Source organism: Oncorhynchus kisutch, linkage group LG13 (assembly GCF_002021735.2).
Source record: "Oncorhynchus kisutch isolate 150728-3 linkage group LG13, Okis_V2, whole genome shotgun sequence".
NCBI lineage: Eukaryota > Metazoa > Chordata > Actinopteri > Salmoniformes > Salmonidae > Oncorhynchus > Oncorhynchus kisutch.
The window spans coordinates 58,705,618-58,730,453 of record NC_034186.2 but is presented as its reverse complement, the minus strand read 5'-3'; the positions used below and the strand labels follow the sequence as shown (position 1 = coordinate 58,730,453).

Sequence of the window (24,836 nt, the reverse complement as noted above, 5' to 3'; positions counted from 1 at the left end):
GAGAAGACTGATCAGAGATGCAGCCAAGAGGCCCATGATCACTCTGGATGAACTGCAGAGATCTACAGCTGAGGTGGGAGACTCTGTCCATAGGACAACAATCAGTCGTATATTGCACAAATCTGGCCTTTATGGAAGAGTGGCAAGAACAAAGCCATTTCTTAAAGATATCCATAAAAAGTGTCGTTTAAAGTTTGCCACAAGCCACCTGGGAGACACACCAAACATGTGGAAGAAGGTGCTCTGGTCAGATGAAACCAAAATTGAACTTTTTGGCAACAATGCAAAACAATGCAACACCATCCCCACTGTCAAACATGGTGGTGGCAGCATCATGGTTTGGGCCTGCTTTTCTTCAGCAGGGACAGGGAAGATGGTTAAAATTGATGGGAAGATGGATGGAGCCAAATACAGGACCATTCTGGAAGAAAACCTGATGGAGTCTGCAAAAGACCTGAGACTGGGATGGAGATTTGTCTTCCAACAAGACAATGATCCAAAACATAAAGCAAAATCTACAATGGAATGGTTCAAAAATAAACATATCCAGGTGTTAGAATGGCCAAGTCAAAGTCCAGACCTGAATCCAATCGAGAGTCTGTGGAAAGAACTGAAAACTGCTGTTCACAAATGCTCTCCATCCAACCTCACTGAGCTCGAGCTGTTTTGCAAGGAGGAATGGGAAAAAATTTCAGTCTCTCGATGTGCAAAACTGATAGAGACATACCCCAAGCGACTTACAGCTGTAATCGCAGCAAAAGGTGGTGCTACAAAGTATTAACTTAAGGGGGCTGAATAATTTTGCACGCCCAATTTTTCAGTTTTTGATTTGTTAAAAATGTTTGAAATATCCAATAAATGTCATTCCACTTCATGATTGTGTCCCACTTGTTGTTGATTCTTCACAACAAAAAAATACAGTTTTATATCTTTATGTTTGAAGCCTGAAATGTGGCAAAAGGTCGCGAAGTTCAAGGGGGCCAAATACTTTCGCAAGGCACTGTATGCTGTATTGTAATGTATGTGTATTGTAATGCATGTGTATTGTAATGTATGCTGTATTGTTATGTATGTGTATTGTAATGCATGCTGTATTGTAATGTATGCTGTATTGTAATGCATGCTGTATTGTAATGTATGCTGTATTATAAAGTATGTGTATTGTAATGTATGTGTATTGTAATGTATGTGTATTGTAATGCGTGCTGTATTGTAATGTATGCTGTATTATAATGCATGCTGTATTGTAATGCATGCTGTATTGTAATGTATGCTGTATTATAAAGTATGTGTATTGTAATGTATGTGTATTGTAATGTATGTGTATTGTAATGCGTGCTGTATTGTAATGTATGCTGTATTATAATGCATGCTGTATTGTAATGTATTCTGTATTGTAATGCATGCTGTATTGTAATGTATGCAGTAATGTAATGCATGCTGTATTATAATGTATGTGTATTGTAATGTATGTGTATTGTAATGCGTGCTGTATTGTAATGTATGCTGTATTATAATGCATGCTGTATTATAATGTATGTGTATTGTAATGCATGCTGTATTGTAATGTATGTGTATTGTAATGCATGCTGTATTGTAATGTATGCTGTATTGTAATGAATGCTGTATTGTAATGTATGTGTATTGTAATGCATGCTGTATTGCAATGTATGCTGTATTGTAATGCATGCTGTATTGTAATGCATGCTGTATTGTAATGTATGCTGTATTGTAATACATGCTGTATTGTAATGTATGCTGTATTGTAATACATGCTGTATTGTAATGTATGCTGTATTGTAAAGTATGTGTATTGTAATGTATGTGTATTGTAATGTATGTGTATTGTAATGCGTGCTGTATTGTAATGTATGCTGTATTATAATGCATGCTGTATTGTAATGTATGCTGTATTGTAATGCATGCTGTATTGTGATGTATGTGTATTATATTGTATGCTGTATTGTAATGTATGCTGTATTATAATGTATGTGTATTGTAATGCATGCTGTATTGTAATGTATGTGTATTGTAATGTATGCTGTATTGTAATGCATGCTATATTGTAATGCATGCTATATTGTAATGCATGCTGTATTGTAATGTAGGCTGTATTGTAATGTATGTGTATTGTAATGTATGCTGTATTGTAATGCATGTGTATTGTAATGCATGCTGTATTGTAATGCATGCTATATTGTAATGCATGCTGTATTGTAATGTAGGGTGTATTGTAATGTATGTGTAATGTATGCTGTATTGTAATGCATGCTGTATTGTGATGTATGTGTATTATAATGTATGCTGTATTGTAATGTATGTGTATTGTAATGTATGCTGCATTATAATGTATGTGTATTGTAATGCATGCTGTATTGTAATGTATGCTGTATTGTAATGAATGCTGTATTGTAATGTATGTGTATTGTAATGCATGCTGTATTGCAATGTATGCTGTATTGTAATGCATGCTGTATTGTAATGCATGCTGTATTGTAATGTATGCTGTATTGTAATACATGCTGTATTGTAATGTATGCTGTATTGTAATACATGCTGTATTGTAATGTATGCTGTATTGTAAAGTATGTGTATTGTAATGTATGTGTATTGTAATGTATGTGTATTGTAATGCGTGCTGTATTGTAATGTATGCTGTATTATAATGCATGCTGTATTGTAATGTATGTGTATTGTAATGCATGCTGTATTGTAATGTATGCTGTGTTGTAATGCATGTGTATTGTAATGCATGCTGTATTGTTATGTATGTGTATTGTAATGCATGCTGTATTGTAATGTATGCTGTATTGTAATGCATGCTGTATTGTAATGTATGCTGTATTGTAATACATGCTGTATTGTAATGTATGCTGTATTGTAATACATGCTGTATTGTAATGTATGCTGTATTGTAAAGTATGTGTATTGTAATGTATGTGTATTGTAATGTATGTGTATTGTAATGCGTGCTGTATTGTAATGTATGCTGTATTATAATGCATGCTGTATTGTAATGTATTCTGTATTGTAATGCATGCTGTATTGTAATGTATGCAGTAATGTAATGCATGCTGTATTATAATGTATGTGTATTGTAATGTATGTGTATTGTAATGTATGCTGTATTATAATGTATGCTGTATTGTAATGCATGCTGTATTGTAATGCATGCTGTATTGTAATGTATGCTCTATTGTAATGTATGCTGTATTGTAATGTATGCTGTATTGTAATGCATGCTGTATTGTGATGTATGTGTATTGTAATGTATGCTGTATTGTAATGTATGTGTATTGTAATGTATGCTGCATTATAATGTATGTGTATTCTAATGCATGCTGTATTGTAATGTATGTGCATTGTAATGTATGCTGTATTGTAGTGTATGTGTATTGTAATGCATGCTGTATTGTAATGTATGCTGTATTGTAATGTATGTGTATTGTAATGCATGCTGTATTGTAATGTATGCTGTATTGTAATGTATGCTGTATTGTAATGCATGTGTATTGTAATGCATGTGTATTGTAATGCATGTGTATTGTAATGTATGCTGTATTGTAATGCATGCTGTATTGCAATGTATGCTGTATTGTAATGCATGCTGTATTGTAATGCATGCTGTATTGTAATGTATGCTGTATTGTAATACATAATGTATTGTAATGTATGCTGTATTGTAATACATGCTGTATTGTAATGTATGCTGTATTGTAATGTATGCTGTATTGTAATACATGCTGTATTGTAATGTATGCTGTATTGTAATACATGCTGTATTGTAATGTATGCTGTATTGTAAAGTATGTGTATTGTAATGTATGTGTATTGTAATGTATGTGTATTGTAATGTATGCTGTATTATAATGCATGCTGTATTATAATGTATGTGTATTGTAATGCATGCTGTATTGTAATGTATGTGTATTGTAAGGCATGCTGTATTGTAATGTATGCTGTATTGTAATGAATGCTGTATTGTAATGTATGTGTATTGTAATGCATGCTGTATTGCAATGTATGCTGTATTGTAATGCATGCTGTATTGTAATGCATGCTGTATTGTAATGTATGCTGTATTGTAATACATGCTGTATTGTAATGTATGCTGTATTGTAATACATGCTGTATTGTAATGTATGCTGTATTGTAAAGTATGTGTATTGTAAATGTGTATTGTAATGTATGTGTATTGTAATGCGTGCTGTATTGTAATGTATGCTGTATTATAATGCATGCTGTATTGTAATGTATGCTGTATTGTAATGCATGCTGTATTGTGATGTATGTGTATTATAATGTATGCTGTATTGTAATGTATGCTGTATTATAATGTATGTGTATTGTAATGCATGCTGTATTGTAATGTATGTGTATTGTAATGAATGCTGTATTGTAATGCATGCTATATTGTAATGCATGCTATATTGTAATGCATGCTGTATTGTAATGTAGGCTGTATTGTAATGTATGTGTATTGTAATGTATGCTGTATTGTAATGCATGTGTATTGTAATGCATGCTGTATTGTAATGCATGCTGTATTGTATACATGCTGTATTGTAATGTATGCTGTATTGTAATACATGCTGTATTGTAATGTATGCTGTATTGTAAAGTATGTGTATTGTAATGTATGTGTATTGTAATGTATGTGTATTGTAATGCATGCTGTATTGTAATGCATGCTGTATTGTAATGCATGCTGTATTGTAATGCATGCTGTATTGTAATGTATGCTGTATTGTAATGTATGCTGTATTGTAATGTATGCTGTATTGTAATGCATGCTGTATTGTAATGTATGCTGTATTGTAATGTATGCTGTATTGTAATGTATGTGTATTGTAATGCATAATGTACTGTGTATTGCAATGTATGCTGTATTGTAATGCTATGCTGCATTGTAATGTATGCTGTATTGTAGTGTATGTGTATTGTAATGCATGCTGTATTGTAATGTATGCTGTATTGTAATACATGCTGTATTGTAATGTATGCTGTATTGTAAAGTATGTGTATTGTAATGTATGTGTATTGTAATGTATGTGTATTGTAATGCGTGCTGTATTGTAATGTATGCTGTATTATAATGCATGCTGTATTGTAATGTATGCTGTATTGTAATGCATGCTGTATTGTGATGTATGTGTATTATAATGTATGCTGTATTGTAATGTATGCTGTATTATAATGTATGTGTATTGTAATGCATGCTGTATTGTAATGTATGTGTATTGTAATGAATGCTGTATTGTAATGCATGCTATATTGTAATGCATGCTATATTGTAATGCATGCTGTATTGTAATGTAGGCTGTATTGTAATGTATGTGTATTGTAATGTATGCTGTATTGTAATGCATGTGTATTGTAATGCATGCTGTATTGTAATGCATGCTGTATTGTAATGCATGCTATATTGTAATGCATGCTGTATTGTAATGTAGGGTGTATTGTAATGTATGTGTAATGTATGCTGTATTGTAATGCATGCTGTATTGTGATGTATGTGTATTATAATGTATGCTGTATTGTAATGTATGTGTATTGTAATGTATGCTGCATTATAATGTATGTGTATTGTAATGTATGCTGCATTATAATGTATGTGTATTGTAATGCATGCTGTATTGTAATGTATGCTGTATTGTAATGAATGCTGTATTGTAATGTATGTGTATTGTAATGCATGCTGTATTGCAATGTATGCTGTATTGTAATGCATGCTGTATTGTAATGCATGCTGTATTGTAATGTATGCTGTATTGTAATACATGCTGTATTGTAATGTATGCTGTATTGTAAAGTATGTGTATTGTAATGTATGTGTATTGTAATGTATGTGTATTGTAATGCGTGCTGTATTGTAATGTATGCTGTATTATAATGCATGCTGTATTGTAATGTATGTGTATTGTAATGCATGCTGTATTGTAATGTATGCTGTGTTGTAATGCATGTGTATTGTAATGCATGCTGTATTGTTATGTATGTGTGTTGTAATGCATGCTGTATTGTAATGTATGCTGTATTGTAATGCATGCTGTATTGTAATGTATGCTGTATTGTAATACATGCTGTATTGTAATGTATGCTGTATTGTAATACATGCTGTATTGTAATGTATGCTGTATTGTAATGTATGTGTATTGTAATGTATGTGTATTGTAATGCGTGCTGTATTGTAATGTATGCTGTATTATAATGCATGCTGTATTGTAATGTATTCTGTATTGTAATGCATGCTGTATTGTAATGTATGCAGTAATGTAATGCATGCTGTATTATAATGTATGTGTATTGTAATGTATGTGTATTGTAATGTATGCTGTATTATAATGTATGCTGTATTGTAATGCATGCTGTATTGTAATGCATGCTGTATTGTAATGCATGCTGTATTGTAATGTATGCTCTATTGTAATGTATGCTGTATTGTAATGTATGCTGTATTGTAATGCATGCTGTATTGTGATGTATGTGTATTGTAATGTATGCTGTATTGTAATGTATGTGTATTGTAATGTATGCTGCATTATAATGTATGTGTATTCTAATGCATGCTGTATTGTAATGTATGTGCATTGTAATGTATGCTGTATTGTAGTGTATGTGTATTGTAATGCATGCTGTATTGTAATGTATGCTGTATTGTAATGTATGTGTATTGTAATGCATGCTGTATTGTAATGTATGCTGTATTGTAATGTATGCTGTATTGTAATGTATGCTGTATTGTAATGCATGTGTATTGTAATGCATGTGTATTGTAATGCATGTGTATTGTAATGTATGCTGTATTGTTATGTACGTGTATTGTAATGCATGCTGTATTGCAATGTATGCTGTATTGTAATGCATGCTGTATTGTAATGCATGCTGTATTGTAATGTATGCTGTATTGTAATACATGCTGTATTGTAATGTATGCTGTATTGTAATACATGCTGTATTGTAATGCATGCTGTATTGTAATGTATGCTGTATTGTAATGTATGTGCATTGTAATGTATGCTGTATTGTAGTGTATGTGTATTGTAATGCATGCTGTATTGTAATGTATGCTGTATTGTAATGTACAGTGCCTTGCGAAAGTATTCGGCCTCCTTGAACTTTGCGACCTTTTGCCACATTTCAGGCTTCAAACATAAAGATATAAAACTGTATTTTTTGTGAAGAATCAACAACAAGTGGGACACAATCATGAAGTGGAACGACATTTATTGGATATTTCAAACTTTTTTAACAAATCAAAAACTGAAAAATTGGGCGTGCAAAATTATTCAGCCCCTTTACTTTCAGTGCAGCAAACTCTCTCCAGAAGTTCAGTGAGGATCTCTAAATGATCCAATGTTGACCTAAATGACTAATGATGATAAATACAATCCACCTGTGTGTAATCAAGTCTCCGTATAAATGCACCTGCACTGTGATAGTCTCAGAGGTCCGTTAAAAGCGCAGAGAGCATCATGAAGAACAAGGAACACACCAGGCAGGTCCGAGATACTGTTGTGAAGAAGTTTAAAGCCGGATTTGGAAACAAAAAGATTTCCCAAGCTTTAAACATCCCAAGGAGCACTGTGCAAGCGATAATATTGAAATGGAAGGAGTATCAGACCACTGCAAATCTACCAAGACCTGGCCGTCCCTCTAAACTTTCAGCTCATACAAGGAGAAGACTGATCAGAGATGCAGCCAAGAGGCCCATGATCACTCTGGATGAACTGCAGAGATCTACAGCTGAGGTGGGAGACTCTGTCCATAGGACAACAATCAGTCGTATATTGCACAAATCTGGCCTTTATGGAAGAGTGGCAAGAACAAAGCCATTTCTTAAAGATATCCATAAAAAGTGTCGTTTAAAGTTTGCCACAAGCCACCTGGGAGACACACCAAACATGTGGAAGAAGGTGCTCTGGTCAGATGAAACCAAAATTGAACTTTTTGGCAACAATGCAAAACAATGCAACACCATCCCCACTGTCAAACATGGTGGTGGCAGCATCATGGTTTGGGCCTGCTTTTCTTCAGCAGGGACAGGGAAGATGGTTAAAATTGATGGGAAGATGGATGGAGCCAAATACAGGACCATTCTGGAAGAAAACCTGATGGAGTCTGCAAAAGACCTGAGACTGGGATGGAGATTTGTCTTCCAACAAGACAATGATCCAAAACATAAAGCAAAATCTACAATGGAATGGTTCAAAAATAAACATATCCAGGTGTTAGAATGGCCAAGTCAAAGTCCAGACCTGAATCCAATCGAGAGTCTGTGGAAAGAACTGAAAACTGCTGTTCACAAATGCTCTCCATCCAACCTCACTGAGCTCGAGCTGTTTTGCAAGGAGGAATGGGAAAAAATTTCAGTCTCTCGATGTGCAAAACTGATAGAGACATACCCCAAGCGACTTACAGCTGTAATCGCAGCAAAAGGTGGTGCTACAAAGTATTAACTTAAGGGGGCTGAATAATTTTGCACGCCCAATTTTTCAGTTTTTGATTTGTTAAAAATGTTTGAAATATCCAATAAATGTCATTCCACTTCATGATTGTGTCCCACTTGTTGTTGATTCTTCACAACAAAAAAATACAGTTTTATATCTTTATGTTTGAAGCCTGAAATGTGGCAAAAGGTCGCGAAGTTCAAGGGGGCCAAATACTTTTGCAAGGCACTGTATGCTGTATTGTAATGTATGTGTATTGTAATGCATGTGTATTGTAATGTATGCTGTATTGTTATGTATGTGTATTGTAATGCATGCTGTATTGTAATGTATGCTGTATTGTAATGCATGCTGTATTGTAATGTATGCTGTATTATAAAGTATGTGTATTGTAATGTATGTGTATTGTAATGTATGTGTATTGTAATGCGTGCTGTATTGTAATGTATGCTGTATTATAATGCATGCTGTATTGTAATGCATGCTGTATTGTAATGTATGCTGTATTATAAAGTATGTGTATTGTAATGTATGTGTATTGTAATGTATGTGTATTGTAATGCGTGCTGTATTGTAATGTATGCTGTATTATAATGCATGCTGTATTGTAATGTATTCTGTATTGTAATGCATGCTGTATTGTAATGTATGCAGTAATGTAATGCATGCTGTATTATAATGTATGTGTATTGTAATGTATGTGTATTGTAATGTATGCTGTATTGTAATGAATGCTGTATTGTAATGTATTCTGTATTGTAATGCATGCTGTATTGTAATGTATGCAGTAATGTAATGCATGCTGTATTGTAATGTATGCAGTAATGTAATGCATGCTGTATTATAATGTATGTGTATTGTAATGCGTGCTGTATTGTAATGTATGCTGTATTATAATGCATGCTGTATTGTAATGTATTCTGTATTGTAATGCATGCTGTATTGTAATGTATGCAGTAATGTAATGCATGCTGTATTATAATGTATGTGTATTGTAATGTATGTGTATTGTAATGTATGCTGTATTGTAATGTATGCTGTATTGTAATGCATGCTGTATTGTAATGCATGCTGTATTGTAATGTATGCTGTATTGTAATGCATGCTGTATTGTAATGTATGCTGTATTGTAATGCATGCTGTATTGTAATGTATGCTGTATTGTAATGTATGTGCATTGTAATGTATGCTGTATTGTAGTGTATGTGTATTGTAATGCATGCTGTATTGTAATGTATGCTGTATTGTAATGTATGTGTATTGTAATGCATGCTGTATTGTAATGTATGCTGTATTGTAATGTATGTGTATTGTAATGCATGTGTATTGTAATGTATGCTGTATTGTTATGTATGTGTATTGTAATGCATGCTGTATTGCAATGTATGCTGTATTGTAATGCATGCTGTATTGTAATGCATGCTGTATTGTAATGTATGCTGTATTGTAATACATGCTGTATTGTAATGTATGCTGTATTGTAATACATGCTGTATTGTAATGTATGCTGTATTGTAAAGTATGTGTATTGTAATGTATGTGTATTGTAATGCGTGCTGTATTGTAATGCATGCTGTATTATAATGCATGCTGTATTGTAATGTATTCTGTATTGTAATGCATGCTGTATTGTAATGTATGCAGTGATGTAATGCATGCTGTATTATAATGTATGTGTATTGTAATGTATGCTGTATTGTAATGTATGCTGTATTGTAATGCATGCTGTATTGTAATGCATGCTGTATTGTAATGTATGCTGTATTGTAATGCATGCTGTATTGTAATGTATGCTGTATTGTAATGTATGCTGTATTGTAATGCATGCTGTATTGTAATGTATGCTGTATTGTAATGTATGTGCATTGTAATGTATGCTGTATTGTAGTGTATGTGTATTGTAATGCATGCTGTATTGTAATGTATGCTGTATTGTAATGTATGCTGTATTGTAATGTATGTGTATTGTAATGCATGTGTATTGTAATGTATGCTGTATTGTTATGTATGTGTATTGTAATGCCTGCTGTATTGTAATGTATGCTGTATTGTAATGCATGCTGTATTGTAATGTATGCTGTATTATAAAGTATGTGTATTGTAATGTATGTGTATTGTAGTGTATGTGTATTGTAATGCGTGCTGTATTGTAATGTATGCTGTATTATAATGCATGCTGTATTGTAATGCATGCTGTATTGTAATGTATGCTGTATTATAAAGTATGTGTATTGTAATGTATCTGTATTGTAATGTATGTGTATTGTAATGCGTGCTGTATTGTAATGTATGCTGTATTATAATGCATGCTGTATTGTAATGTATTCTGTATTGTAATGCATGCTGTATTGTAATGTATGCAGTAATGTAATGCATGCTGTATTATAATGTATGTGTATTGTAATGTATGTGTATTGTAATGTATGCTGTATTATAATGCATGCTGTATTGTAATGTATTCTGTATTGTAATGCATGCTGTATTGTAATGTATGCAGTAATGTAATGCATGCTGTATTATAATGTATGTGTATTGTAATGTATGCTGTATTGTAATGTATGCTGTATTGTAATGCATGCTGTATTGTAATGTATGCTGTATTGTAATGCATGCTGTATTGTAATGTATGCTGTATTGTAATGTATGCTGTATTGTAATGCATGCTGTATTGTAATGTATGCTGTATTGTAATGTATGTGCATTGTAATGTATGCTGTATTGTAGTGTATGTGTATTGTAAAGCATGCTGTATTGTAATGTATGCTGTATTGTAATGTATGCTGTATTGTAATGTATGTGTATTGTAATGCATGCTGTATTGTAATGTATGCTGTATTGTAATGTATGTGTATTGTAATGCATGTGTATTGTAATGTATGCTGTATTGTTATGTATGTGTATTGTAATGCATGCTGTATTGTAATGTATGCTGTATTGTAATGCATGCTGTTTTGTAATTTATGCTGTATTGTAATGTATGCTGTATTGTAATACATGCTGTATTGTAATGTATGCTGTATTGTAATACATGCTGTATTGTAATGTATGCTGTATTGTAAAGTATGTGTATTGTAATGTATGTGTATTGTAATGTATGTGTATTGTAATGCGTGCTGTATTGTAATGTATGCTATATTATAATGCATGCTGTATTGTAATGTATTCTGTATTGTAATGCATGCTGTATTGTAATGTATGCAGTAATGTAATGCATGCTGTATTATAATGTATGTGTATTGTAATGTATGTGTATTGTAATGTATGCTGTATTATAATGTATGCTGTATTGTAATGCATGCTGTATTGTAATGCATGCTGTATTGTAATGTATGCTCTATTGTAATGTATGCTGTATTGTAATGCATGCTGTATTGTAATGTGTGCTCTATTGTAATGTATGCTGTATTGTAATGCATGCTGTATTGTAATGTATGCTCTATTGTAATGTATGCTGTATTGTAATGCATGCTGCATTGTAATGCATGCTGTATTGTAATGTATGCTCTATTGTAATGTATGTGTATTGTAATGTATGTGTATTGTAATGCATGCTGTATTGTAATGCATGCTGTATTGTAGTGTATGTGTATTGTAATGTATGCTGTATTGTAATGCATGCTGTATTGTAATGCATGCTGTATTGTAATGTATGCTCTATTGTAATGTATGCTGTACTGTAATGCATGCTGTATTGTAATGCATGCTGTATTGTAATGCATGCTCTATTGTAATGTATGCTGTATTGTAAAGCATGCTGTATTGTAATGCATGCTCTATTGTAATGTATGCTGTATTGTAATGCATGCTGTATTGTAATGTATGCTGTATTGTAATGCATGCTGTATTGTAATGTATGCTCTATTGTAATGTATGCTGTATTGTAATGCATGCTGTATTGTAATGTATGTGTATTGTAATGCATCTGCTAGTCCTGTATGACCTTTGATTTTATTTGTAGACCGTTCTGGATGTGTGTCAGTGTGTTACTTTGTTTGCTTCTAGATGCTTCAGGTCTCCAGTGTGTAACGGTATGCTTACCTCACATCTGTTGCTGTCGTTTAAACGGCAGTTGACTTCCTCCCCAGGATTCAGGTCTGGGACTTGGAGCGGTTCCTAATTAACCAGGGCCCAGTTTCCCAAAAGCATCTTAAAGCGATAGTTCTCCCAAATTACAAAATTACACATTGGTTTCCTTGCCCTGTAAGCAGTCTATGGAAAAGGTATGACAGCAATCCATGATTTGGTTTAGTTTCCCTGGCACTGTTTCCACATGCTAACGTTCTAGAATTTGTGGCACAAATCCCATTAAAGTCACGGGACCAATATTAGCATTTTTCACGCACCATGTCCAAATCATCTGAAGGTATCTCAAATTGATTGTAAAAGCTCAACGAAGACAGTTCTAGATGTTTTGAACATGATGCGCAAAAAAATGCTAATATCGGTCCAATGACTTGAATGGGATTCGTGCCTCAATAGTTTCCCAAAACCATTGTTACTAAAGTTTCACTTGAAAACACAGCTAAGTGCGTCGTTAAATGCTTTTTTTGCCCTTCTGCGTCACTTTATACACAGAAGATCTCCACTAAACATACAATAAGGATGTTTATACACCTCTGTGACCACAAAGTTCAATAGAAATACAAAGTTGCCAATGGCTTTGCAATTGTTACAAACAAGCAAAGGATAAAAAATATGCTTCAAATGAAAACCGAGATGACTGCATTAAAATGTAAATACAGTATAGGCTACATAGGCCTATGTATTTCAATCATATTGTGTAATATGTTAAGCTTAAGTTTCATCTATTGGGAAACCGGGTCCAGACACAGACACAATGCAGTCACATGCTGGCATCATTTATGACCACCAACTATGAGGGAGACTGAGTTTTCCTGTATTCAGAGTGTATTGAAACTAATGGTCAAGATTCGGGAACTATTTGTAATGGTGTGCAGTCTTACTGTGCTTCCTCAACATGATACAAGACATCTGGAACAGAAAGTAGACTGAGTGAGGATGTGAATTTGGTTTCAGACTTCGTGCAATGTTCACAAAATGGAGTTCTTGTGGAAATATGGTTGTTCTTCAGGGAGAAAAGCTACAAATGGTGAACGTAACATGATGTTTTTACAGCTATTGAGGAAGTACATTTACCCAGGGATGTATGGATGCCAGTGTATGGGTTCATGTTTCAGGGATGTAGCCTAGACAAACAACAAGTGTGTGAAATAATGATCTAAATCCAATTGCGTTTCTACAAACAACACTAAATATCATAGCACACCGAAAAGGACATTTAGATATCAGTGTAAGGTAGACTAGGAAGTTAGAAATGGGAGCAGACAAGACTAGTTTGGTTGTGTAAATGTCATTTCCTTCCCCATAGATGATATATACTTTCCCTTTTCCAGATGTAAGGAAATTACTTTTCCAGGTGCACAGTTGATGGACTTCCATTACAGAGAAAACCAACTGAACATTTATGTTCTACCACTACCCTTCCATGATGGAGAAATAGAGTTGCCTAGTACAACCTCAAATGGTTCCCGAATAACCCTTTTTGGTTCCAGGTATAACCCTATTGCGTTCCATGTAGAACCCTTTTTCCAGAGGGTTCTAAATGCAACCCAAAATAGTTCTACCTGGAACTAAAAAGGGTTCTACCTGGAACCAAATGGGTTCTCCTATGGGGAACCAATTTTTCTAAGAGTGTAGCTATCATTGTGAATTAGGTCTACTTCAAACTCAGCAGGCTATACTTTACAGGCTATAGCCCACATTAGGCCTACATTCTGACTAATAACCATCACATCGCACATAGAACATAATAATGAAGCCCTGATCATTTTTAAACTTCTTTTGAAGTCTATCAGGTGGACGGACACATTAGCCAGGTTGCCTTCTCTGTTCAGCTATTACATTCCACTCCTTGCCACTTGTCATTTGCCAAAGAGACTGGCCTTTCGGCAATCTTCAAATATGAACGTTCTATCATTAATGAGCTCGAGGAGATCAGAGGATTTGATCCTGATTCGATAACCCTCACAGCTATCCAATCACAATGTTTATGCAAATTAGATAGCATTTAAAAAATAAAAATAAACTTAATTCATACATTTGATTGGAAGCATTCTAACATTGAGCATTCTGACATAAAACATTTTATTGTAAACATAAACATTGGGCGCGGGGAGAACAGAGCATTCCCGTTCATTGCTTTCTTATCACCAGCCAATGTGATCACATCACACCAGAGAAGCTTCCCCGCTACTGTGAACACTGTAGCATATTTTATATCCAAGCAAGAGCAAGGTGCTTCTTTGTCCAATATATGTTTTAATTGCTCAAAATAGGTGACCAAACTACATTAAGTGTCCAAAAAATTAGGAACATCTACTCTATCCATGACATAGACTGACCAGGTGAATCCAGGAGAAAGCTATGATCCCTTATTGATGTCACTTGTTAAATCCACTTCAATCAGTGTAGATGGAGGGGCAGAGACAGGTTAAAGAAGGATTTTGATGCTCAAAAAGAAAGGAGGACCAAGGCACTCTCATATAATGAATTAAAATGCCTTTATTTGTATGGCATGTTCAATGTAAACAACGTTTTAAATATCCGACGCCTTTCGGCTGCGTGGCTTTTGTCAGGGAGTACAAAGAAATGATAATACAATGCCCTCTTTTGAACAGCTTTTTCCAAACAGAGGATTTTTATGCCTCGAGACAATTGAGACATGGTTTGTGTATGTGTGCCATTCAGAGGGTGAACGGGCGAGACAAAAGAACGTAAGAGAGGTGCCTTTGAAAGGGGTATGACAATAGAAAGGGGCAACTCAATATAAGGAAGGTGTTCCTAATGTTTTGTACACTCAGTGCATTGGGACACACATTGGGCTAGACACCTGGTTCAAGAGTTATAAGAGGTATAGAGAGAGGATGGATGTAAGAGAGGCCAGTAGAGATGCCAGCGGAGATGCATGAATTGCACAATAATATTTTTGGTCTGACGCACGTTTTGTGCCAATGAACTGAAATTGAACATCACCAAATTCGTCGGTTTAATTAAATATGCAATAAAAAAGTATAATGCCTAGGCCTATTTGAAGACTTGTTGACTTAGAGAATTGAGATCGCCTGAACATTTACAACATTTTTACCGTTGCACTAATCTTTCGTGGGTGGGCAGCTGACAAATTACCTGAGACTTTAGTTCTGGGTGAACAGAAATTACCATTGCACAGAAGTCACTCACTGTTTTGAAGTGGTTTATTGACAGCTGTCTCTGAACTCTGTCGAGACTTTTCCAGCTAATGTGAAAGGTCAACAAGGGACTCCCTTAATGTTAGAGAAACCCAATTATGGTCCTTTTCCAGTTCACACAAACATTTGAATACTTATAGCTACTATGTCACGTGTTCATAGTCTGTGTACCAGTCTTTTTAGCTTACATTCCACTCCTTGACACTCCTGTCAGTTACCTACATAAGCAGGGTTTATCACTTTGAATGGCAGGCATTGCTCTCTGCAGAACCACTTAACAGAGAGGTCCAGAGAGGAAATTGAGACCACCTTCAAACTCCACAATCCCACCCTGTCCACACCGATGTGAAGCTAGCCACAATAACTATTAGCCACAATAATGGAATTTGCGAGTTGCCTTCAAAATAAAAGTCCCACGTTGAAAGTGATGCAAACGGACACAAATAGTGGAACTATGCCATATTTGGACTAGATAATGCTAAGCAAGCCTGGCTTGTGGTTATATACTTCTAAATAAATACAATAATTCATTAATTTGAAAATAAATAGTACAAAAAATGTTTTAATCCCACTGTGGGTGTATTTGACTGCATAATTGCATTTTGGGGCATACATACAGTATATGCACTGTACAGCCTTACCTATGGAGTGTGCACTGTCTGGGCACCCATGGAATGGCGTTTCAGCCTATTCAGTGACACCCACAGATTACAACTCGGTACAGTTTACACAAATATTAGCGTCAGAGCTCTTATTGTCATTGGTGATCAGTCCTGCTACTGTCATGTCGTCAGAAACCTTGATGATGGTGTTGGAGTCAAAAATATTAGCGTCTTATTGCAGAACTTTGACTGTGGCAAATCACCTCCTCAGTCAAACCCTTGTGCGTATTGAATATTCATTCATATTGGACTGTACAGCCTTAACTATGGAGTGTGCGCCCAAGAATTTGGGTATCAGCCTACTCAGTGACATCCACAGATTACAACTGTAGAGTTTACACATACAGTATATTAAAAATCGAATCAAATGTTATTTGTCACATGCTTCGTAAACAACAGGTGTAGACTAACAGTGAAATGCAGGGTTAAAGATAAAAGATCAAATAAAAAATAGAAATAGTGAGACGAGGAATAAATACAGAGTGAATAACAATGCAGAGTAAAAAATAACATGGCTATATAGAGGGAGTACAAGTACTGAGTCAATTTGCAGGGGTACGAGGTAATTGGGGTAGCTATGTATATATACAGTAAGTAGGGTCACTGTAAAGTGACTAGGCAACAGTATAGATAACAGACAGTAGCAGCAGTGGGGAGCCATTTGATTAGCTACAGTGGCAAGAAAAAGTATGTGAACCTTTTGGAATTACCTGGATTTCTGCATAAATTGGTCATAAAATGTGATCTGATCTTTGTCTAAATCACAACAATAGACAAACACAGTATGATTAAACTAATACCACACAAATTATTGTATTTTTCTAGTCTATATTGAATACATCATTTAAACTTACACAGTGTAGGCTGGAAAAAATGTGTGAACCCCTAGGCTAATGACTTCTCCAAATCCTAATTGGAGTCGGGAGTCATCTAATCGTGAGTCCAATCAATGAGACAAGATTGGAGATGTTGGTTAGAGCTGCCCTGCCCTATAAAAACACTCACAAAATTTGAGTTTGCTATTCACAAGAAGCATTGTCTGATATGAATCATGCCTTGAAAAAAATAGATATCAAAAGACCTAAGATTAAGATTGGTTGACTTGCATAAAGCTGGAAACAGATACAAATGTATCTCTATAAGCCTTGATGTCCACGGTAAGACAAATTGTCTATAAATGGAGAAAGTTGCTACTCCCTCTAGGAGTGGCCATCCTGCAAAGATGACTGCAAGAGCACAGCGCAAAATGCTCAATGAGGTTAAGAAGAATCCTAGTGTCAGCTAAAGACTTACAGAAATGTCTGGAACGTGCTACCATCTCTGTTGACGAGTCTACGATACGTAAAACGCTAAACAAGAAGGGTGTTCATGGGAGGACACCACGGAAGAAGCCACTGTTGTCCAAAAAAACATTGCTGCACATCTGAGGTTCGCAAAAGAGCAGCTGGATGTTCCACAGAGCTACTGGCAAAATAGTCTGTGGACAGATGAAACTACAGTTGAGTTGTTTGGAAGGAACACACAACACTATGTGTGGAGAAAAAAGACAGCACACCAACATCGAAACCTCATCCCAACTGTAAAGCATGGTGGAGGGAGCATCATGGTTTGGGGCTGCTTTGCTGCCTCAGGGCCTGGACAGCTTGCTATCATCGACAGAAAAATGAATTCAAGACATTTTGCAGGAGAATGTTAGGCTATCTGTCCACCAAATGAAGCTCAACAGGAGTTGGGTGATGCAACAAGACAACAACAAAAAACACAGAAGTAAATCAACAACAGAATGGCTTCAACAGAAGAAAATACGTCTTCTGTAATGGCCCAGTCAGACCTCAACTCAATTGAGATGCTGTGGCATGAGCTCAAGAGAGCAGTTCACACCAGACATCCCAAGAATATTGTTCAACTGATACAGTTTTGTAAAGAGGAATGGTCCAAAATTCCTCCTGACTGTTGTGCAGGTCTGATCCGCAACCACAGAAAATGTTTGCTTGAGGTAGTTGCTGCAAAAAGGAGGATCAGCCAATTGTTAAATCCAAGGGTTCACATACTTTTTACACCCTGCACTGTGAATGTTTACACTGTGTGTTCAATAAAGATATAGCAACGTATATTTTTTTGTGTGTTATTAGTTTAAGCAGACTGTGTTTGTCTATTGTTGTGACTTAGATGAAGATCATATCAAATTGTATGGCAAATTTATGCAGAAATCCAGGTAATTCTAAAGGATTCACATGCTTTTTCTTGCCACTGTATTTAGTAGTCTTATGGCTTGGGGGTAGAAGCTGTTCAGGGTCCTCCTCTCCACCCTGTCAGGGCTGGGCATCTCAGGCTCTGCACACTTTTTAATTGCAGGACTCTCCTACCATTTGACGTGGAGGGGATCTGTGACTGCATCATGTAGTCTCACTACTGGTGTCCTCCAGGGCTCGGTTCTAGGCCCTATCCTCTTCTCTCTATACACCAAGTCACTCGACTCTGTCATATCCTCACATAGTCTCTCCTATCATTTCTATGCGGATGACACGACTATCTTTCTCCGTCCCACCTTCTGACACCCCAGGTGGCGAATGTCACGACTGCCGCCGAAGTTGGTCCCTCTCCTTGTCGGGGCGGTGTTCGGCAGTCGATGCCACCGGCCTTCTAGCCACCGCCGATCCACTTTTCATTTTCCATTTGTTTTGTCTATGTCTTACACACCTGGTTTCACTTCCCCAATTACCTGTTTATTATTTAACCCTCTGTTCCCCATGTTTGGTTGTGAGTGATTGTTTGTTGTATTGTGGTTCGTATTGTGGGCTTGGATTTATCTTGTATTTTGATGACTTTGAGTAAAGTTACTTTTATTTACTCATCTCTGCTGTCCTGCGCCTGACTCCTCTGCACCAGCTACACATAGACCCTTACAGCGACACTCATCTTTGCGTGCCTGGCAGATATCTCAGCTTGGATGTCAACCCACCACCTCAAGCTCTGTCCTCCAGGGTAAGGCCTGCCCGCTCCAAGACTTCTCCATCATGGTTGACAACTCCACAGTGTCCCCCTCCTAGAGTTCAAAGATCCTTGGTGTGACCTAGGACAACACCCTGTCCTTCTCTGCAAACATCAAAGCAGTGATACACTCCTGCAGGATCATGCTCAACAACATTCGTTGAGTACGATCCTACCTCACACAGGAAGCGGCGCAGGTCCTAATCCAGGCACTTGTCATCTACCGTCTGGACTACTGCAACTCGCTGCTGGCTGGGCTCCCCGCTTTTGCCACTTAACCCCTGAAATCTATTCAGAACGCTGCAGCCCAACTCGTGTTCAACCTTCTCAAGTCCACCATGACACTTTGCTCCTCTGCACACCCCACTGGCTTCCAGTTGAAGCTCGTATCCACTAAAAGACCATCGTACTTGCCTACGGAGCAGTCAAGAGGAACTGCCCCTCCCTACCTTCAGGCTATGCTCAACTCCTACACCCCAACCCGAGTAGCACCCATACGGGAGGGCAGCTCAGTCCAAGCTCATCTCTGTGCTGGCACCAGAATGGTGGAACCAGCTTCACCTTGAAGATAGGATAGCCCATCTCCCGAAACATCTGAAACCCTACCTATTCGATAAGTTTCTTAAATAATCCCACAGCACACACCCTCCCCACCCCCCCCAACACAAAATGCCCTTTGTGAACTAACACTTGCACTTGACTTTCTTCCCCCTTACTACCTCTGACTTCTCTGATAGGTACTTAATTGAGGAAAAAATGTACTATGTGATATGTGGTTGTCCCACCTAGCTATCTTAAGATGAATGCACTAACTGTAAGTCGCTCTGGATATGAGCGTTGGCTAAATTATTAAAATGCAAATGTAAAATGTTCCAGACTTAACTGCTTGCCGTGCGGTGGCAGAGAGAACAGTATATGACTTTAGTGGCTGGAGTCTTTGACAATTCTTTGGGCCTTCTCCTGACACCGCCTGGTATAGAGGTCCTGGATGGCAGGGAGCTCAGCCCCAGTGACACACAGGGCTGTACTCACCACCCTCTATAGTGCCTTGCGGTCGGATGCATTGCAGTTGACGTACCAAGCGGTGATGCAGCCAATCAAGATTCTCTCAATGGTGCAGCTGTATAACTTTTTGAGGATCTTAAGAGCCCATACCAAATCTTTTCAGCCTCTTGTAGTGCCCTCTTCACAAATGTGTGGGTGTGTGTGGATCATGTTAATTCCTTAGTGACGTGGGAAGCTCTTGACCTGCTCTACTACAGCCCCATCGATGTGGATGGGCGAGTGCTCGCCCCTCCTTTTCCCGTAGTCCACGATCAGCTCCTTTGTCTTGCTGATGTTGAAGGAGAGGTTGTTGTCCTGGCACCACACTAGCAGGTCTCTGATCTCGTCCCTACAGGCTGCTTCATTGTCGTCGGTGATCAGTCCTACCACCGTTGTGTCATCAGCAAACTTGATGATGGTGTTGGAGTCAAAAATATTAGCGTCATAGCTCTTATTGCAGGACTTTGACCATGGCAAATCCCCTCCCCAGCCAATCTATTGTGCGTATTGAACATTCATATTGAAAGGTATAGTCTGACCTATGAAGTGTGCACCCATGAAATGAAGAGGTGATTTGCCACAGTCAAAGTCCTGCGAGAGCTATGAGGCTAATATTTGCCAACTCTACACAGTTTTGTTCTGCGGGTGTCACTGAGTAGGCATATACCCCATTTCATAGGTGCACACCATAGGTAAGGCTGTACTGTGCATATACACTACATGGCCGAAGGAATTTGGACACCCTTTCAAATTAGTGGATTTGTCACGCCCTGACCTCAGAGATCCCTGTTTCTTCTCTATATTTTGGTTAGGTCAGGGTGTGACTAGGGTGGGTACTCTAGTTTTTGTATATCTATGTTTTCTTTTTCTTTTTTGGCCTAGTATGGTTCCCAATCAGAGGCAGCTGTCTATCGTTGTCTCTGATTGGGGATCATACTTAGGCAGCCCTTTTTCCCACCTTCAGTTGTGGGATCTTGTTTTTGTTAGTTGCTGTGTTAGCGCTACGAAGCTTTATGTTTGTTGTATTGTTTTTTTTGGTGTTCATTTAATAAATTCAAAATGTACGCCTACCACGCTGCACCTGGGTCTCATTCGAATGACGGACGTAACAGGATTTGGCTATTTCAGCCACACCCATTGCTGCCAGGTGTATAAAATCGAGTACTCAGCCATGCAGTCTCCATAGACAAACATTGGACGTAGAATGGCCCATACTGAAGAGCTCAGTGACTTTCAACGTGGCACCGTCACAGGATGCCACCTTTCCAACAAGTCAGTTTGTCCAATTTCTGCCCTGCTAGAGCTGCCCTGGTCAACTGTAGGTGATGTTATTGTGAAGTGGTTCTGCCCTGCTAGAGCTGCCCCAGTCAACTGTAGGTGATGTTATTGTGAAGTGGAAACGTCTAGGAGCAACAATGGCTCTGTCACAAAGTTGTAGGCCACACAAACTCACAGAATGGGGCCGCTGAGTGCTGAAGCGCATAGAACTTAAAAATCGTCTGGCCTCACTACCTACCGAGTTCCAAACTGTATCTGGAAGCAACGTCAGCACAAGAACTGTTCGTCGGGAGCTTCATGAAATGGGTTTCCATAGCCGAACAGCCGTGCACACAAGCCTAAGATCACCATGTGTAATGCCACACGTTGGCTGGAGTGGTGTAAAGCTTGCCACCACTGGACTCTGGAGTGATGGAATGATGAATCATGCTTCACTATCTGTCAGTCCGAGGACGAATCTGGGTTTGGCTTGGAATGAGATGTCGCAACGGACAGGTGTCCACATACTTTTGTATGTATGTGTGTGTATGTATGCCCCCAATGCAATACTTTTATAATCCAACCTTTTATTAGCATTAGCTAGTTCAAATATGTCACGAAAACCACTATTTGTATCCGTTTGCGTCACTTTCAATGAGGGACTTTTATTTGAAAGCCGAAACGCAAATTCCACTATTGTTGTTAATCGACATTGTGGCAAGCTTCACATAGGTCCCGTCCCCTCCGTATCCTTTCTCTCGACTGACTAACATCTGCTGTCGTATCTCTGTCCATCAGTGGGGGCGACGTGGAGAGAAACCTTGAGGCGTCATTGTTCGAAGAACTTCATTTCAACCCCAGTTCCCATTGTCCACTAAGTGAAGAGGATGGTGCTTGCTCGCTGCTGCTTTCCCGCATCGGTAAAGATGAACGTCGCGCTGCTTGCCTGCTTGGTTGCGCTTGTGGGCATCTGCTTAGCGCGCTCCGACGCTCCGCGAGGGGTGGCGGTGCCCTTTGTTTTTGACCTCAAAGCGACTTGCGACCCTCCGTGCCAACATGCTGGCATCTGCATCCGAAACAACACCTGCTTCTGTTCTCGCGGCTATGAGGGAGAGACCTGCCAGTATGGTGATGTTACAACTTTATATTTACCTACAAAGGAGACGGTAAACAAAATAGCCAAACTAGAAAAGAAAAGTGATGCATTGGAGAATATATTAAATATGTATATCATATTTTTTTCATCACAACATGTGATGCAAAAGTTGCATGACTTACTGGGTGAGTGCTGATGAATATATTGTCTGTTGTTTTGAACAGCTAACTGCTATCCCAAATGTAAGAATGGAGGAGAGTGCCTTCGCCCTGGAAAATGCAGATGTCCTTCTGGATTTGGAGGAAAATATTGTCATAAAGGTACTTATCTAATTCTGTTAACCTTTTAGATATACAGTATGTTGGTTCTTGGTTAATGTTAAAATCTGATGAAATATTGTAATCATATTTATTTATTGGTAACTACAGTAGGCTAGTACAAGTAACCTATTATGTTTTATTTAGAGAGACTGTGGTTTGAAAAGGGTAGGGAGTTAAGACTTGAACATGGACATGGCGAGGTAAGTGGATGATTTGATTTTATGTCTGTCTTTTCCAGTGAAATGTGATAGTGGATGCTGGAACGGTGGCGACTGCATCGCTGTGAATGGAGTGGCCAAGTGCATCTGTCCCTCCAGCTGGACTGGCTCCAAATGCCAAGAGGGTTTGTTTACCTCCTAATTAGCCTAATCCACACAGAGGTGAAACCAGCAGTGAGACTGGTTGCTCAGCTGGCCTATTAATCAACAGTAGCATATTAATCCTCTCCGGAACCCTCTGACAACTCCATTGAAATGCTAAGATACCTTCACACCTACTAAAACAATGAAGAATAGTTGTTTCAATTACGATTGAATGGGACAAAGAAAATGCTTCACATGGCCAAAGGTATAATGATGATTTGTTGGTTCCCAGAATGTTGAGAATGCGATGTTTCCCCAGCGATCTGTCCCCAGGGGTGCAGGAACGGGGGCAGCTGTGTGGCCCCAGGAATCTGCAGCTGTCCAGAGGGCTGGCTGGGTGGAGCCTGCCACACTGGTGAGTGAGATCTGAAGATGAATGCACTAACTGTAAGTCGCTCTGGATACGAACGTCTGCTAAATTACTAAATGTAATGTAAAACGTGAGAATCATACACACTTCACACTCATATATTTGGCACACAACCAACATACACTATACACATTTTCAGACATGCACTTCCTTACTCTGACCCCAACAGACACACAAACACGGTAATTATGCACACACTTGCAGACACACTTACACAGATACAGGCAACAGGCCAAGTAAATGTATAACCCATAACTGAAGCCTAATCACTGATCTGTTCTGGATGTGTGTTAAGAGTGTTAATTTTTAACACACTTGGGTCAAACAATAGATAGCAGAGAAGTTAATCAGGCTAAATAATACAAATATAAATCCTTTATCCTGAAAGAATCTGAGTGAGAAACCTGTCAATATGAGATACCTGTTGAAAATGACTGTTTTGAGATATTCTGAGAGCTGTCATTCCCCAGATGTGAAAAATAATGAGCCCTCCTTCCTCTCTTAATGTAACATCTCTTTTTCTCATTCCCTCCGTCTCTCTATCTTGCAGCTTTGTGTCACCGGCCATGTCTGAATGGAGGCAAGTGTTTGTCTCCCGATTCGTGCCGCTGTCGCCCTCCTTACTCTGGACCACACTGTGAGGAGAGGAAGGTGTTTTAACCCTTTAGGGGTCAGAGGTCAAAGAGGACCAGTCAGAGGCCATGTAGAACCGTATTCATTCCAAATCTGGTGCTTTAGATATCGTCTCTCTGCCTTTTGTAAAAATGTTTTTTTTTTATAAAGAACCACAGATTTTTGTGTTAACAATAACATTTAACTGTTAACTCAATATGTACTATACAATTTTGGGTTTGAGCTATATTATGAATAAAATGTGGCTAAAAGGTTTGTTATTTTCTTTTGAAATAATTTCTTATCACGCAGTCAGATGATTTACAGTAAAACAACACTTAGCGAACTGCATTTACTAACAATATACTATAGCCAATTAATAGTATAACTAAACTGTTACAAAA

General features: G+C 37.6%; 1 protein-coding gene across 1 annotated transcript; it reads left to right on the top strand.

Annotated features, from left to right (window-relative positions):
• Positions 1 to 22,383: 22,383 nt before the first annotated feature.
• Positions 22,384 to 24,709, top strand: LOC109901470 (von Willebrand factor D and EGF domain-containing protein-like). The gene is made up of 5 exons (XM_020497468.2): positions 22,384 to 22,800; positions 22,993 to 23,088; positions 23,327 to 23,431; positions 23,710 to 23,805; positions 24,371 to 24,709. Exons 1-5 carry the CDS (start codon positions 22,560 to 22,562, stop codon positions 24,478 to 24,480), a joined length of 648 nt encoding a protein of 215 aa, XP_020353057.1. The 5' UTR covers positions 22,384 to 22,559; the 3' UTR covers positions 24,481 to 24,709.
• Positions 24,710 to 24,836: the final 127 nt, after the last annotated feature.

Excerpts from the sequence above, each read along its gene's own strand:
- LOC109901470 (XM_020497468.2), top strand. The coding sequence starts at position 22,560 with ATGGTGCTTGCTCGCTGCTGCTTTCCCGCATCGGTAAAGATGAACGTC. Across the intron at positions 23,089-23,326 it reads AGGAAAATATTGTCATAAAG|TGAAATGTGATAGTGGATGC; the intron begins GTACTTATCTAA and ends TGTCTTTTCCAG. Across the intron at positions 23,806-24,370 it reads GGGTGGAGCCTGCCACACTG|CTTTGTGTCACCGGCCATGT; the intron begins GTGAGTGAGATC and ends TCTATCTTGCAG.